Source organism: Centropristis striata, chromosome 6 (genome assembly GCF_030273125.1).
Source record: "Centropristis striata isolate RG_2023a ecotype Rhode Island chromosome 6, C.striata_1.0, whole genome shotgun sequence".
NCBI classification, from domain to species: Eukaryota; Metazoa; Chordata; class Actinopteri; order Perciformes; family Serranidae; genus Centropristis; species Centropristis striata.
In genome coordinates this window covers 28,331,856-28,345,631 of record NC_081522.1, presented here as the reverse complement: position 1 = coordinate 28,345,631, position 13,776 = coordinate 28,331,856, and the positions used below count along the sequence as shown (strand labels likewise).

The 13,776-nt window shown below is 39.1% G+C and overlaps 1 protein-coding gene across 2 annotated transcripts in view; it reads right to left on the bottom strand.

The window, feature by feature from the left end:
• The window catches only part of sntb2 (syntrophin, beta 2), a 38,394-nt gene extending 25,558 nt beyond the window's left edge, over window positions 1–12,836 (bottom strand). For both annotated transcript variants that reach the window (XM_059335499.1, XM_059335500.1), the window contains exon 1: window positions 11,861–12,836. In XM_059335499.1, the coding sequence (XP_059191482.1) occupies window positions 11,861–12,584 (724 nt within the window). In that variant the 5' untranslated portion in view covers window positions 12,585–12,836. The remainder of the gene's footprint in view (window positions 1–11,860) is intronic.
• Window positions 12,837–13,776: the final 940 nt, after the last annotated feature.

Below are 13,776 nucleotides of genomic sequence, written 5' to 3'. Positions count from 1 at the left end.
AAATACATAACTCTACCTAAATAAAATATACAAATTTAGTGACATTGCCTGGTATAAACTTGTAAGAATTTGATGAAATAAAAAGTGAACAAATCTTACAAAGCCTTTGATGCCCGCTTTCAGTGTTACAATACTACAGTTTATTCAACACAATACTGAGGTTTGAAACCCAGCAGTAATTTCATTAGAACACTGGGACTGTTTCCTAATGCATAGTGCTGAGTGGTTTGGGTAATACCACAACTAGAGCCCGACCTATATCAGTAGGCTGATATTATCACAGATTTATCTGTATCTAAAAATATCAGTGTTTATTTTGTCTGATATGCACTGGTATAAAAACTTCTTTTACAGAACATATAATGCAGAAAATGATGCTTGGGGTGATTTAGAACTGTTGTAAGCACTTTATCTTATTCTTTATTTACATGACCAGTAATCAACTAATACTGAATAACAATGCTGTATATTGTATGTACAGTGGCAAGAAAAAGCCCCTTGAAATTACCTAGTTTTCTGCATTAATTTGTCAAAAAATGTAATTTGATCTGCATCTTAGTCCTAAGTATACACAAACACAATGTGCTTAACCAAATACCACACAAACATTTATAATACGTCATGTCTTTATTGAACACATCCATCAAAATTTCACAGTGCTGGTGGAAAAAGTATGTGAAAAGCAAGAGGTGCTTCTTTTGAATTTATGGGTAAAAGTAGCTCTCCACCTCACTTAAATCTTGTTTCATTGATTGGACTCCAGGTTTCATGGATGTAAAACATGGAATGAATAATTATGTCTGGTGTTAGATTCAGCACATTGTATTTGTCTATACTTGGGACTTAGATGCAGATCAGATCACATTTTATGAAAAAATTAATGCAGAAAAAAAGGTTATTTTAAAGGGTTCACATACTTTTTCTTGCCACTGTATAATATTGTTATTGTAATATTCGTCATTTGTTTAAGACAGCTGAGTGTCTTTGCAGAGTCATATATCCGTGCAAAATCAGAGCATAATCCACATAGAAAAGGTTTAGTTTCATCATATCTGTAATCAGTGAATTTCTTTGGGTCTAAAATTGGTAGCTAACTCTTTAATATCTCTGCCTTGTTGCATTATGCTATTGCAGGCCATGTTGCATGTCACTGAGCAAGACTGCTTTATGGTAATACTGGATTTACGGGATTTTTACATCAATGTGATGAAGTCACTTGATTTGTCGGGTACTTAATACACTGGATTAGCCAAAAACAGGTTTTTCAATTTATTTTCCATAAAACTTACAATATCAGGGACATCCTGCAGACCTAAGACATAATTGCTCCAGGACACCAATAAATCCAGTCTACATGTTCAATGTAAAACTATAAAACCATCAAAAAATCTAGATTTGGCTAAACAAATTTGGATGTAGGCCTTCTATAGTGAGAAACAGGTAAGATTCAGGAAACCAACTCTTATCTGGATCTCTCAAAATCAGTTGCTTGTGACTATTAAATAGCATAACTGTATGGCAGTATAATCGCACACTACCATGGACAAACTATCTCTCTCAAACACAGATGATAACAAGATGAAGTATTCCCCTGATCCCTCACACACAGAGTCACACCTGCCTCCTCCTCTTTGCTGTCCTCTAACCTAGATCCGAGAAAAACCCTTTGGGAAATCATGCTGTTGAAGTGTAAACACATGAGTATGTTTATCTGCAACGCCACACAATAATATTTCTGAAATGACATAAGTCAGTTTTCTAAAAGGCCAGTGTATTCAGTGCACGACCTGAAAGTGTATTTGAAATTGTGCCAACTTTCTAGAAAGGATAAAGCAGATTATGGACAAAAATAATCACATTTATCATTATCTACTGTAGTGACTGTTAAAGATTACAAATGTCTACCCATCATGTTGGCAGTGAGGTCACAGACTGATGCTGGTTTATCCACAGTAGGTCCCCCAAACAGAGGAAAAGCTGAGTGCTTTCTGTTGTGGTGGAGTTTTAGAATACATCAGAGGAGTGAGATAAACACAGATAAAAAGAGCTTCATACCTGACAGAATGCCTGGACTAAGATTAACACACCAGGGAAGGGGGGCAATTTGTTTAACTCGTGAACCTTCTCAGAACCTGTTTGCTTTTTCACAGACTAGAGAACCATGTCATTACATCACTGTATACGTCTCCACTTTCCCAGAAACATTGGCACCAACTTTAAGCACAATAACAACCAGTGTTGGTCAAGTTACTTAGAAATAGTAATTAGTTACTGATTACTTCTCCAAGAAAATAATCCAGTTACTTTACTGATTACTTATTTTCAAAAGTGATTAGTCACTTAAGTTTCTTTACTTAGTTACTTTTCAAAAACATGATGCACAATCTGAATACACTATAAAGCAAAATACCTTCCAGCATATTCTAATGAAATAAAGCAAATCTTTCTTCTGTTAACACATTTTTTCTATGATGCGTCAGAATGACTCAGAGTCTACAGTGGAAATGGGTAATAGGTCCTCGACAATATAGCCAACGACGAGCTTCTTCAGTTCAGCGGCACTAAGTCCTGTCGAAGTTTGTTTTTCACCTCGGCTCGGGGGTTCTGGGGGTCTCTCACTGAGTTTCACATTCCTGCGCCGGCTTGCTAGGTGCTTGCTCGGATTTTAGGTGGATTTTTTTTCTTCTTTTTGTCACTTTTTACTGAGTCAAACTCAAAGTAATGTCGGTACTTAAATGCATTAAATGCTGCATGGTCCTGCTCTCTCCAGCACTTACATCTCTTGTTGACACACGTGTTTGTTACCACTGACGTTGCACCGCTCATTCGTGATTGTCATGAGACACTCTCACAAACAAAATTGTGGTTTAGTAACAAAGTAACGCAGCCTGCTTGCAGGAAAGTAACAGTAATCTAATAACTGTTTTTGCAATTGTAATCCCTTACTTTACTCGTTACTTGAAAAAAGTAATCGGATTACATTAACGCGTTACTGCCCATCACTGATAACAACAATGGTGGACTACATTGTCCCTCTAAAAATGTTGCGTCTTGTTTGTGAGCCTAACACGACTGGTATAACACATTTGTACTGCTTGTCTTGATTGCTATGGACACTTATTGCTATTCTTATGAACACTGAACGTAAGATCTTAATGTTAAGCCTGATTTCCACTGGGCGCGTTACAGCCGTGGAACGTCAGCGCCGCGGTCGCCGTTGCAAATAGGTAACACTCTAATCAATGAGAGCATTTCCACCGGGCGTGCTGCGGAACGTTACAGCAACGTCTCAGCAGCGGCTCTCCGCGAGCATTAGGTAGGACTTCTATTTTCTCCGCGAGCCGCTGCTAAACAGTGTAAATCTCAACAGAGCAGATCGCACCAGACAGGAAGTCCGACTCAGAATAAACGTAAAAACTTCCGCCCCCTTTCAAAATAAAACACAATACGCAGTTCATGCAGCCTAAAACTACTTCACATCAACATTATGTTATGACCGGGGCACCAGATCAGCAATCAATCAATCAAAGGGTCTCAGAGGATTGGCGACACGGACGACAAGAGACTGATTGTTGAAGTGGAACATCATATAATCATTTATGACATAACATATTGTTTTTATAAGGATAGACGGTCAGATCAACAGATCTGTCACGTCAGAGAAGCAAAGTAAGCTGTTGGTTGTTGTTGTTTACTTTATACACACAGTTTATCCATAGACTGTATAAATAGAGTTTAGAGTTTATCACGGGATCTCGCGGTCTCCCGTATCGTCAGGATTATCGCGTGTTCTCGTTATCTCGCGTACATACGACCGGCTCGCTATGCTGCCGTGCCGCGGCTGTAACGCGCCCGGTGTGAATTGACGCCGGGCAGAAGACGAAGCAAAACCGTGGTGGAGCCGTTCCGCGGCTGAAACGCGCCCGGTGGAAATCCCAAGTTAGACTTTGTTGTAAGAGCATGTTAGCCTGCTAGGTCTAACTACCTACCTAGCACAGACATCGCAATTAAACAAATAAAATAAAATGAATGATACATGTTGTTGAGTTGGTCTTGTTGGTCACAGCGGTTCGTGGTCCAAGACCAGCAAAGAGTTGGTGCTGCTCTGGAACCAGTTTTGCTGGCCGAGAGCTGGTTCCTTGGCTGTGGAAATGTGGTTTGAGACTAGGCGATAGCTTCGAACCAGCCCTGGAACTGCCTTGGCAAAAAAGCATATGTACACCTTAAAATTCACCATGGCACTGAAGTTTTTGTGAAAAAATCTTCAAAACATCAACAGCTAGATAGTCATTGTTAATTGATGGTTGATTGCCAATTCAATCGACCATCAGCGTCTAGTACAGTGTAATAAGATTACCGGTATTCATTTTTTGAAGAATATTTTCTGGTATTTTCATGCTTTATGAGATCTTGACAGTGAGAATGGAGAGGTGAAGATATGCAGCAAAAGGACCTTGGGCCTGATTCAAATTTGTTGAACCCATAGTATATATGTTGTACCTCTCTTTCAGGGAACAGAAGTTATCGCTATAGCATTCCAATGGTTGGAGCATTGAAATTCAATAATGCAAAAAGAAGGAATCTGGTAGATGGTAGAATCTGAGGGGGAACAAATGTTTCTCTAGAGTGGGAAATGATTGCTCCCACTGAGCCATTTTCCAATCTGCCTCGACTGGACTTTAGACTGGCTATGATAACAACAGGACAGGCAGAAAAAATCTGACACAACATAACGATATAACAACTCTACAGTGGCAAAAAAAACCCCACTAAACACTAACTAAACTATTGAACTATTATTATACAAAGATGAAGTGTTATATACTCCATAACAAGCAGAAATGACTTGTTTGAACTTTTAGTTTTTATCAGTAACGTGGTAGCAAACAATAAACATAAAGCAGATAGAGAGGAACAAGACATTTGGAGTTCCTTTTAGGTCTGAGCTCGAACTTTTCTTACCTGCTAACTGTCTGTTTGGTGCAGGAATATTAGTGTACATTCATCAATTACTTGTTTGGGCTATAAAATGTTAAGCAATACTGAAAAAAAATGTCCATCTCAGTTTCTCATGTCTTGTTTGAGTCCAAATGTCAAAGATATTCAGTTTAATATGATATAAAACCGAGTAAGCAGAAAATCTCCACACTGGAGAGGCATAAAACATTTTTGCATAATTTTTTACGGATTCATTGATAAATAGTTTGCAAATAGTTGATGATAAATTTTCCATCAATCAAACAGTGGATTAGTTGACTAGAATTGTTGCAGCTCTAGTATTCAGTACAAATATTTCAAAGGTTATTCGTTTTGGTAACAGCGAGGGATGGGAATAATGAATCGATGATTGATTAATGGTCGCTAAGAATTTAGTTGATCACGTGGAATTTTTAATCGATCTGCATATTTTTTTAATTTTAATTTTTATCTGAGCTGAGAATTAAGTTGGATAAAGCTACAGTTTGCAAACTGAAAGATGCAATAACAATTATAAAACACACAGAAATACAAGAGTATTAATTTGAGCAAAACTAGCTTACTGTATCAAACCTTGCTAGCATGAATTACTAGGTTTAATTTGATCTCAAACTTATTTAAAAACAAAACAAAATTAAATATGCAAGATACTGTAAAATCTAACTTAATGCCTCTTTGGGGGCTAAAACATAAAACATTGAACTCCTTGACGTTATCTTTACAGTATCACCTCACTTGAGTCAGGAAGTCTCTTTTCGTCCTTTCAAAATAAAAGTGTCCGTTATCAAAACAGGCTTTTGCACAGTACTGTATATATATCTTTTATTTTGCCCATTAATCGATTAATTGATGCTTAAGTTGGCAGTTTTCTTCCAAACGCCCATCCCTAGTATGAGCAGAATGTAAACAAACACATGTAATTGAAAAAGTCAGTGTTTTTCACATTCCAGAAGGTCATTTAAAATTCTCTTGACAGCTGGATACCAGAGACATATCTGCAGATGGATATCTGGCAGTGCCGTTCATACTGAGACAGAGCTGACAAACTGACGTGGCCTATTTCAGGCTGTGCAGACTCATGCTCCATGGACAGCAGGTGACACAGTGAACGAATGGTCGGCTAGTTTTGGCCTCTGAACAAAAGGAAAGAACTGTTCCTCATCAGGGCTGTCCCCGTTTCATCAATAGCCTCTGTGTCTGGTATGTGCTGTTTTTATTCCTCCAATTACCAACACAAAGGGCTCATCCTGCGTCTCCTTCCACTGACCAGCAGGCTAACCCAATAAGACACAAGGGGCGGCAGCGGCAAGCTTCAACTAATCATTTGGACATATGGTTTATTATGTCTGTCAGTCAGCTGGCGAGGGCTGGGGGGATTAACCAGCGGCGTGTCATGGCTGGGATATATGTATGTCATGTGTTGATGGGGCAGAAACTGTCTATTTAAGATAATGTTCATTCATTGATTCCTATGGTACCTTTACTCTAACAGGAGGCAACAAGATGACAGCCTACAGGCCTACAAAGAAAGAACAACAAGTATGATTCTATTAAAAACAGGTGATGTTATCACGACTGGCAGATTTTTTCACTTGATGTGAGAAAATACGAATTTAAGTTGATCTGAGGCTAATTGACTATTTATAGAGAGAGATTTTTGCTATTTGTTCCTTTTGCTGTTTTACTTGTAGGCTACAAAAGGCTGAAAAAGCATGTACAATACATTGCAAAAATTTCAAACAAAATATTGTGTACTATAGTGAAATCAGCTGGTCACACACATTCATTCATTTATTAAATTAAACTGGCCACTACAAAGTACTATCTGTCCCGAAAAGCAGTAAAAAAGAAAAAAGAAGAAAATTCCAGTGAGCAGACCATTTTAATCTTCTAGTTCTGCTTAGTTTTGGAGGGAATAAGACATGAAATATCAGACAATTTTTGCTTGAAGCTTTACGTTTGTGAGCCGGAAAACCCAAATGTGCTGAAAGACACAAACAAGCTCTATAGAGCTGAAGGGAACTGCAGAGTTGGTAGGGGTGGGCGGTATGGCCCTTAAAAAGAATAGCGCGATATTTCAGGGTATATTTGCAACTCATGAGTACTTTTACTTTTACTTTTGTTTTTTGTTTGAATGCAATGGTTTGACGTCACTACGTCAAGAAGTAGGAATGTTGCCATGATCCAATATCTGATGAGGCACACTCCTAAGAATTGGTATTAATTCTCTGTGGGTTCGTCATTTGATCCAATGATAACACAGAAATATTGATATTGCAGCTTATAACTGGTCTGATTCTTAACATCAAGTTTTGTTTTCACAGACATCTCAGATATAACTGTGACAGCCATCCAACCAACTTTTTGAACGTGTTAGTATAGACTTGACATCTTAAAAGTTAATAATCTAGTTCTTGACAAGATTATCTATCTTGGATAAAGACAAATTGATTGACTCATCCTTAATAAGATAATATGACTTTCTAGAATTGACCTTTGTGGCATGTAGCTTTAATAGTAACTGAGAAAACAACAGCAAGTTGATTAGCAATGTAAAAAAGACAAATGACCTCAAGACACTGGCAGAATTAAGCTTATGCTGGATATTTATAGCTGTATTTGGCACAAAATTAGACCGACAACCTTTTCCGGCGATGTGCTTCCTTATTTAGTGGTTGCATGACAAAAACAAGACTCCGAGGCCCTTTTGGATCCATCACATTCTCTTATGCTTCTCTACTCTCTCTCCCTCAGGTAGCACCAAAATCACTCAAAGTGTGTTGCATGTGTGAAGCAGCATGAATCATCCAAGCCGGAGCCGCCAGTGTTGACCTTTGCCCTAAATACGCACATGCAAGTGGAGGTCAGGAATGTGGGGCACCTCAGCTAATTGTGAGAATATCTGGGGGTTTATGTATTGTGTACACGGCACAGCGGTCTGGAAAGTCAAGCCTCGTTCTGTCTGACTGCCGTTTCTTTCTCAGAGCTGTGGGAGCTGAGCGGGGACAGAGGGGGACCAGGAGGAAGAGCCCGTCCACAAACAACACAGCTCACCTCCTGTCAAACTGACAAACAGTGACAGGCAGCTGACACATTCTTCCAAACAGAGGCCCATGTCTGGACTGTGGCTGTTGCACGAGGCGGCACATCCTCCTGTCTGTGTCTGAGGCTGCTGCAAATGCCTTTTATACCCCATGTCAGCTGCAAAAGGCCAAATCCAACCAGCAGTTTTTAATTGATATACTTTTAACACGATATTGTAATCGTGTCGAAACAAGTTTATGCAAAGCCTCAGGTTTTGATCCAATCAGCACAGTTGATAGCTTATAGACTATTTGACATTTCAGCTTAGTTGATTCTGGGAGGTACAAAACAGGCCACGTTTTGACTTGAGTGGAAATGTGTCACACATTGATTAGTTCCAACAATTCCTGCTCGTCAGTATTCATCCGGTGTTCATTCCAAACCATTAAACACTGCATTTAGCCGTTCCTGGCCTGAAGTTTCCGAACCCCAAGGGCTCTGTGGCCTCTCTCCCTCCAATTCACTCTTTTTCCACTTTTCGAAAGATTGAACAGCTCTATATCAGTGCAGTTTAGGATCTGAACCAATCTCCATGGAGCTTTGTTCTTTCCCATGATAAAGCATCTTCTGACTAATGCATTTCTCAACATACGGCATGTAACAGTCTGGATTTGTTATTGGTATTAGGTTTTTTTCCCGTCTGAAGTGTAGCAGTGGGTATTTTTGTGGAATGCATGTCTGAACACATAAATCCATGCAGAACTTGTATTAACTTCAGTGGAGCGGCTAATGTGAATACTATATACTGTATGTCTAATGCATTCTTGTAGACTAAACTCTACCTCCCTTATCAATCGTGCAGCATGCAAATCTGGAGAAACATGGAGTCTCATTACTGGCTCAAATACTGACAGTTTGGGATTATGTTGTGTTGGTGCCTGACTAGCAACCCAAATCTTCAGTATTTGACGACCTGGGAATAAGACTCAACAGTGCACATTTTATTATTTGCGTGTCAATAGGGGGCGGAAAAACAGAAACCTAGCTAACAGATAAACAGCCACAATATGGTTTCCAGCTTAGAAAGTAAAAAAAAAACAACCTCTCTTTCATTCTGCAGACACAGAGCAACTTTCAATTGAAGTTTTTTTCTGGCAACATGACAAATGTAAATTAATTCTCCTTGTACCTCTGCTTTGGTCTCTACCAACTCCCAAGAGAAATATCTGGCCCTATAGAGAGCAAACAAAATTATAAGTTTTTTTAGACCACCCCGGAAGTAGCATCTCCATGGGGTCTTTTGAGAATTCGTCTTCACAAATCTCAAATCTTCACATATGAACACCACTTTTATGATAAAGCATTAAAGCAGCTGACGAAAGTAAAAAGCTAGCATTATGCTATAACAAACTACACAAACTACATCAGTACCGTTTTGCTTCAGACGATTTCTGACAAGCTAACCAACAATTTTGATAAGCTAGAGAATCCGTAGCATAATAAATTGTTTATTTACTTAATTTAAAATCTATAAGAGTTTGCAAGTCCCCGACAACCACTGTAGTCTCATTTAGCTACTTGTTAGCAACCGTTTTTTTAAGGACACGTAAAAACTAACTAACAAACAAACGACAAAACATGAACATTTCTTCAGCTTGTGTTAACCAAAGAGCTTATGTCAGGCATCTGACCAAAACTCAATGTCCTATAGTAGGGGTAAGAAAAAAATTAAAACGGGAATATATTGTATTGTGACTGTACAATACAACTGAGATTAAAATTGTCCAACAAAGTCGATACAGTCCTGAAACCAAAAAAGAATAATATTTGGTGCCAGTGACTAGATACTGTATCACAAGTGGAAGCAATGTGATATTGTCCCATACCAAGATTATGAGTTGCCTTCATATTACACAACAATGCTGTGATAATATAATATTTGAATATTGCAGGTTTAATTAATTAAGTTTGGTAAGTGGTTGATTAAAAAGGCCACAGTAGTTTCATTTAGGGCTGGGCAAAATATCGATAATATCGATTGATATCATGGTACAAGAAATCAGCCTTAAAACTTGGATATTGTAATATCATAACTGCTATCTTTTCCTAGTTTGAAATCCTGTCTTATAAGTAATGTCCAGACTATTCTGTTTTATTATTTACTTTTACCCACTTAGTCATTATACTCACAATTCTGATGATTATTTATCAAACATCTTGTTGTGTAAATATATACATCTCATTATGTAAGTTGCATTTATTCTATGGGGTTTTCCATACCCTGACACTGTCCAATATGTTCCACTGCTGTTGTTTAAACAGCTTAATACACTTCTGCTTTACACTTCTCATGAGGTATAATTGGTATTCTATTTTGTGAAGCTGTGAATTTCCCCTAAGATCATTTCAATGTTTTCCTCTTTCGCTCTCTCTCAGTATAGTCGCACTGAGACAAATCTCATCTGCTTCTGTTTACAGTGACTTCTTATCTTCAGCAATCCACAGTCAGTGAAATACACAGAGTACAATGTGTCTAACTCGGACTGTGACCACAACTGTGGTTACTTTCCTGTTTACACTAATCAAAGGCTTTCTGTTCTGTTGATATTATTTAAGCCCCGCTCCTCCTCCTCCTCCTGCTCACAGATCAACTGTTACTTTGAGCCCGTTAGTTAATGGCAATATGTCTGCTTTTACATCACAGAAATGGTTATTTGTAGAACATATTAGACCATTATATTGGAACATATTTGGAGAATCTGGAAGGTTTGCCAAGCTTTAAGGATGGCAGGGTGCATCCCATTACTCTCCAAAGGTGTGGTGCTGATGAGTGCTTTATCTTGTTTGTAAAACAGGAGCATCTATCACTTAGAATACACCTCCAGCTATTCTTGCATTTAATGTATTTCTCCACTTATAGTTCTGGAGACATGCAACCAGTGACTTTTAGAGGGAAAACTAAAAATGATTTGCATGCTTCTATTTTCTCAGATGGTATAGTGCATGTTCAGGTCAGACTCCCGTGGATATGTGTTTAAAAAATTACCAAACCCAACTGGCGCCAATGCCAATATCTGGAAATATCGTCACACTGTTAAAATAATTGCCTAAGTCCTTTTTTGTCAAAATTGTGTTTTGTTTTTTTCCTAAATCATCTCCTCATGACGCTGGTCACCTATGGTAAAATCACCTACATCCTCAGTTGATCAGATGGTGTGATTTTATCCCTTTAAGATGGTCTGTGTCAAGTGTGTGACTTAAGCAGATTTATTATGCCTAAGTCAAAATAAAATGTGACTTAGGCAATTTTTTGAGCATGCCTTTGTGACTTAAGCAAGACATGGTAACACTTTATTTTGAAGGTGTCTTCATAACAGTGACATGAGCGTGTCATAAACATGACATGGGATGTGTCATGAACATTAACGGCACTTTGAAGTAACATTAATGCTCATGATACTTGTCATGTCATGTTTCTGACAGGCTTGTGTGACTCTTATGTAGACACCTTCAAAATAAAGTGTTACCATATCTTGCTTAAGTCACAAAGGCATGCTCAAAAAATTGCCTAAGTCATTTATTCCTCTTAAGTTACATAATTTACACACAGTGTTATTACTATGCCAATAGCCATCCTTTGTTACATCCTTTTTGAGTGAAATGATCAATAAATGTCATGTGTTACACTTTTGGGGAAGTTTTTTGTGTTTCCTGCAAAACTTGAAAAAATGAGTTAGGCGATTATTTTAACAGGGTGACGATATGAAAAAGCGTGCAGAGGTGAGTAGTGAGTGTGTAGTAAGACCACAAGTCTAATCTTGGCCTTTGTAAGTCCTCGCTCTCGCGTTGGCCAACTTACCCTCCAGCGTTACTTCTTTCCCCGCCTTCTTAAGCGCCTGGACCGCCAGGTCGTGCGTTGCCTCCCGGAGGTCGTTCCCGTTCACCGACAGGATCGCGTCTCCTACCCGAAGAGCCCGGCTCTGGTCGGCGGCGAGCCCCGGGAAGATCTTGGAGATGAGGATGGGCATCCGGTTCTCTCGCCCCCCCTTGATACTGATCCCTAGCCCGCCAGACTCCTGTTTGACTACTCGGACTTTGCGCACAGCTTCCGAGGACCCGTCCAAACTGACGGGGACGTCGCCTTGTCTCGACCCGAAGCTGGACCCGGGGCTGCCGTAGCTGGATCCAGGGCTTCCAAAGTCAGAGTTTGTGCCGTTATTTGGGTACTTCCCGGGGCTGTTTAGAGCGTAGTTGCCGTCATATTGACCTCTACTGACACCGCCGTGCCCCGGGCTGCCGCTGCGCCCTCTCCCCCCATGGTTCTGGTTCTGCTCCTGACCCAAGGACGCACCGCGGCCAGGGTTCCCCGGACTTGTTCCCGGGTCGTTTCCGTTCGACATGCCATTTCGCAGGCCTGCAGAAGAGTTGTTGTAGTCCCAGTGGTTGCCCCCCTGTCCGGTTGCCTCTGCTTCGGCCGTTAAAGTCAGCGTTTCTCGGGTGAGTTCGGCGGCCACTCGGATCCAACGGTCGCGGAGCAGAAGGTCCAGTTGACCGTTTTTGTCCGCTCTGGTCCAAACTGCCATTCCTCAACGGTGAGCCTGCTCCGAGGCGGGCCGCTTTCACACTAAACTCATCATCAACTTTTTCCTCTTTTTCAGAGTGCGCACAAGCAGCGACTAGGCTACACTGGCCCGCATCGACACACCCACTCACACTGTGACTGCAGGCAGAGAGCGAGAAAAAACAGAAGGACTCCCAAAAAAAGAGGGAGAGGAAAAGAAAAGAACAACTGGCTGTGATGGGCCAGCCTGAGAGGGCTTGTTTTTGAGTTCAAGCTCTAAAGCTGTCTGACTTCCACTGGAAAGCTCGCAGGAACACAACAGCACAATGTCCGGTCAAACCTTTCAAAATGAAACGCGTGAAACCGAAATTAAACAATTATTAACATTGTGTGTTGAAATTGAAGACTGGTGCATTCCTTACAAGTGGACCTTAAATTACACATATAAAGCACTGAATGATTAAAGCAAGGAACCTTCATTTTGTGATAATTTTACAAACTACTATTTGTAAAACAATTTTTCTTTTTCTTTTTTATTCAGGATGAATAGCTATGAGGTTATGTATCTATTTGTGGCTCTGTATGATTAATAACTGTAATTATAACAATGTCCAAACAAATTAGACTTTTACATACATTTATACATGTAATGATATAGAACCAGTGGTGGAAGAATTATTCAGATCCTTTACTTAAGTAAAAGTACTAATACCACCCTGCAGAATTACTCCACTATAAGTAAAAGTCCTGCATTCAAAACTTGCTTCAATAAAAGTACAAAAGTATCAGCACCAAAATGTATTTAAAGTATCAATATTAAAAGTAGTAGTTGTGCAGAATGGCCTCTCTCAGATTGGTTTATATATTCCAGATATATTACTGGATTATTATTATTATTATTATTATTATTATTATTATTATTATTATTATTATTATTATTATTGTTGTTATTGATGCATTTTTGGAAGCAGTGTTTTTATTTTTTTAAATGTAGGGCTCATTTTAACTACTTAATACACTAGTATGTGTTTTTTTATTTTATAAAAATGCATAATTATTTTAAAATGATCACATGTTTCATGTTAACTCCTGACCTGAAAAGTAACTAAAGTTGGCAGCTAAATATAGTGGAGAAAAAAGTACAATATTTGCCTCTAAATGTAGTGGAGTAGAAGTATAAAGTTCCATATATGGAAATACTCAAGTGTTTCAAA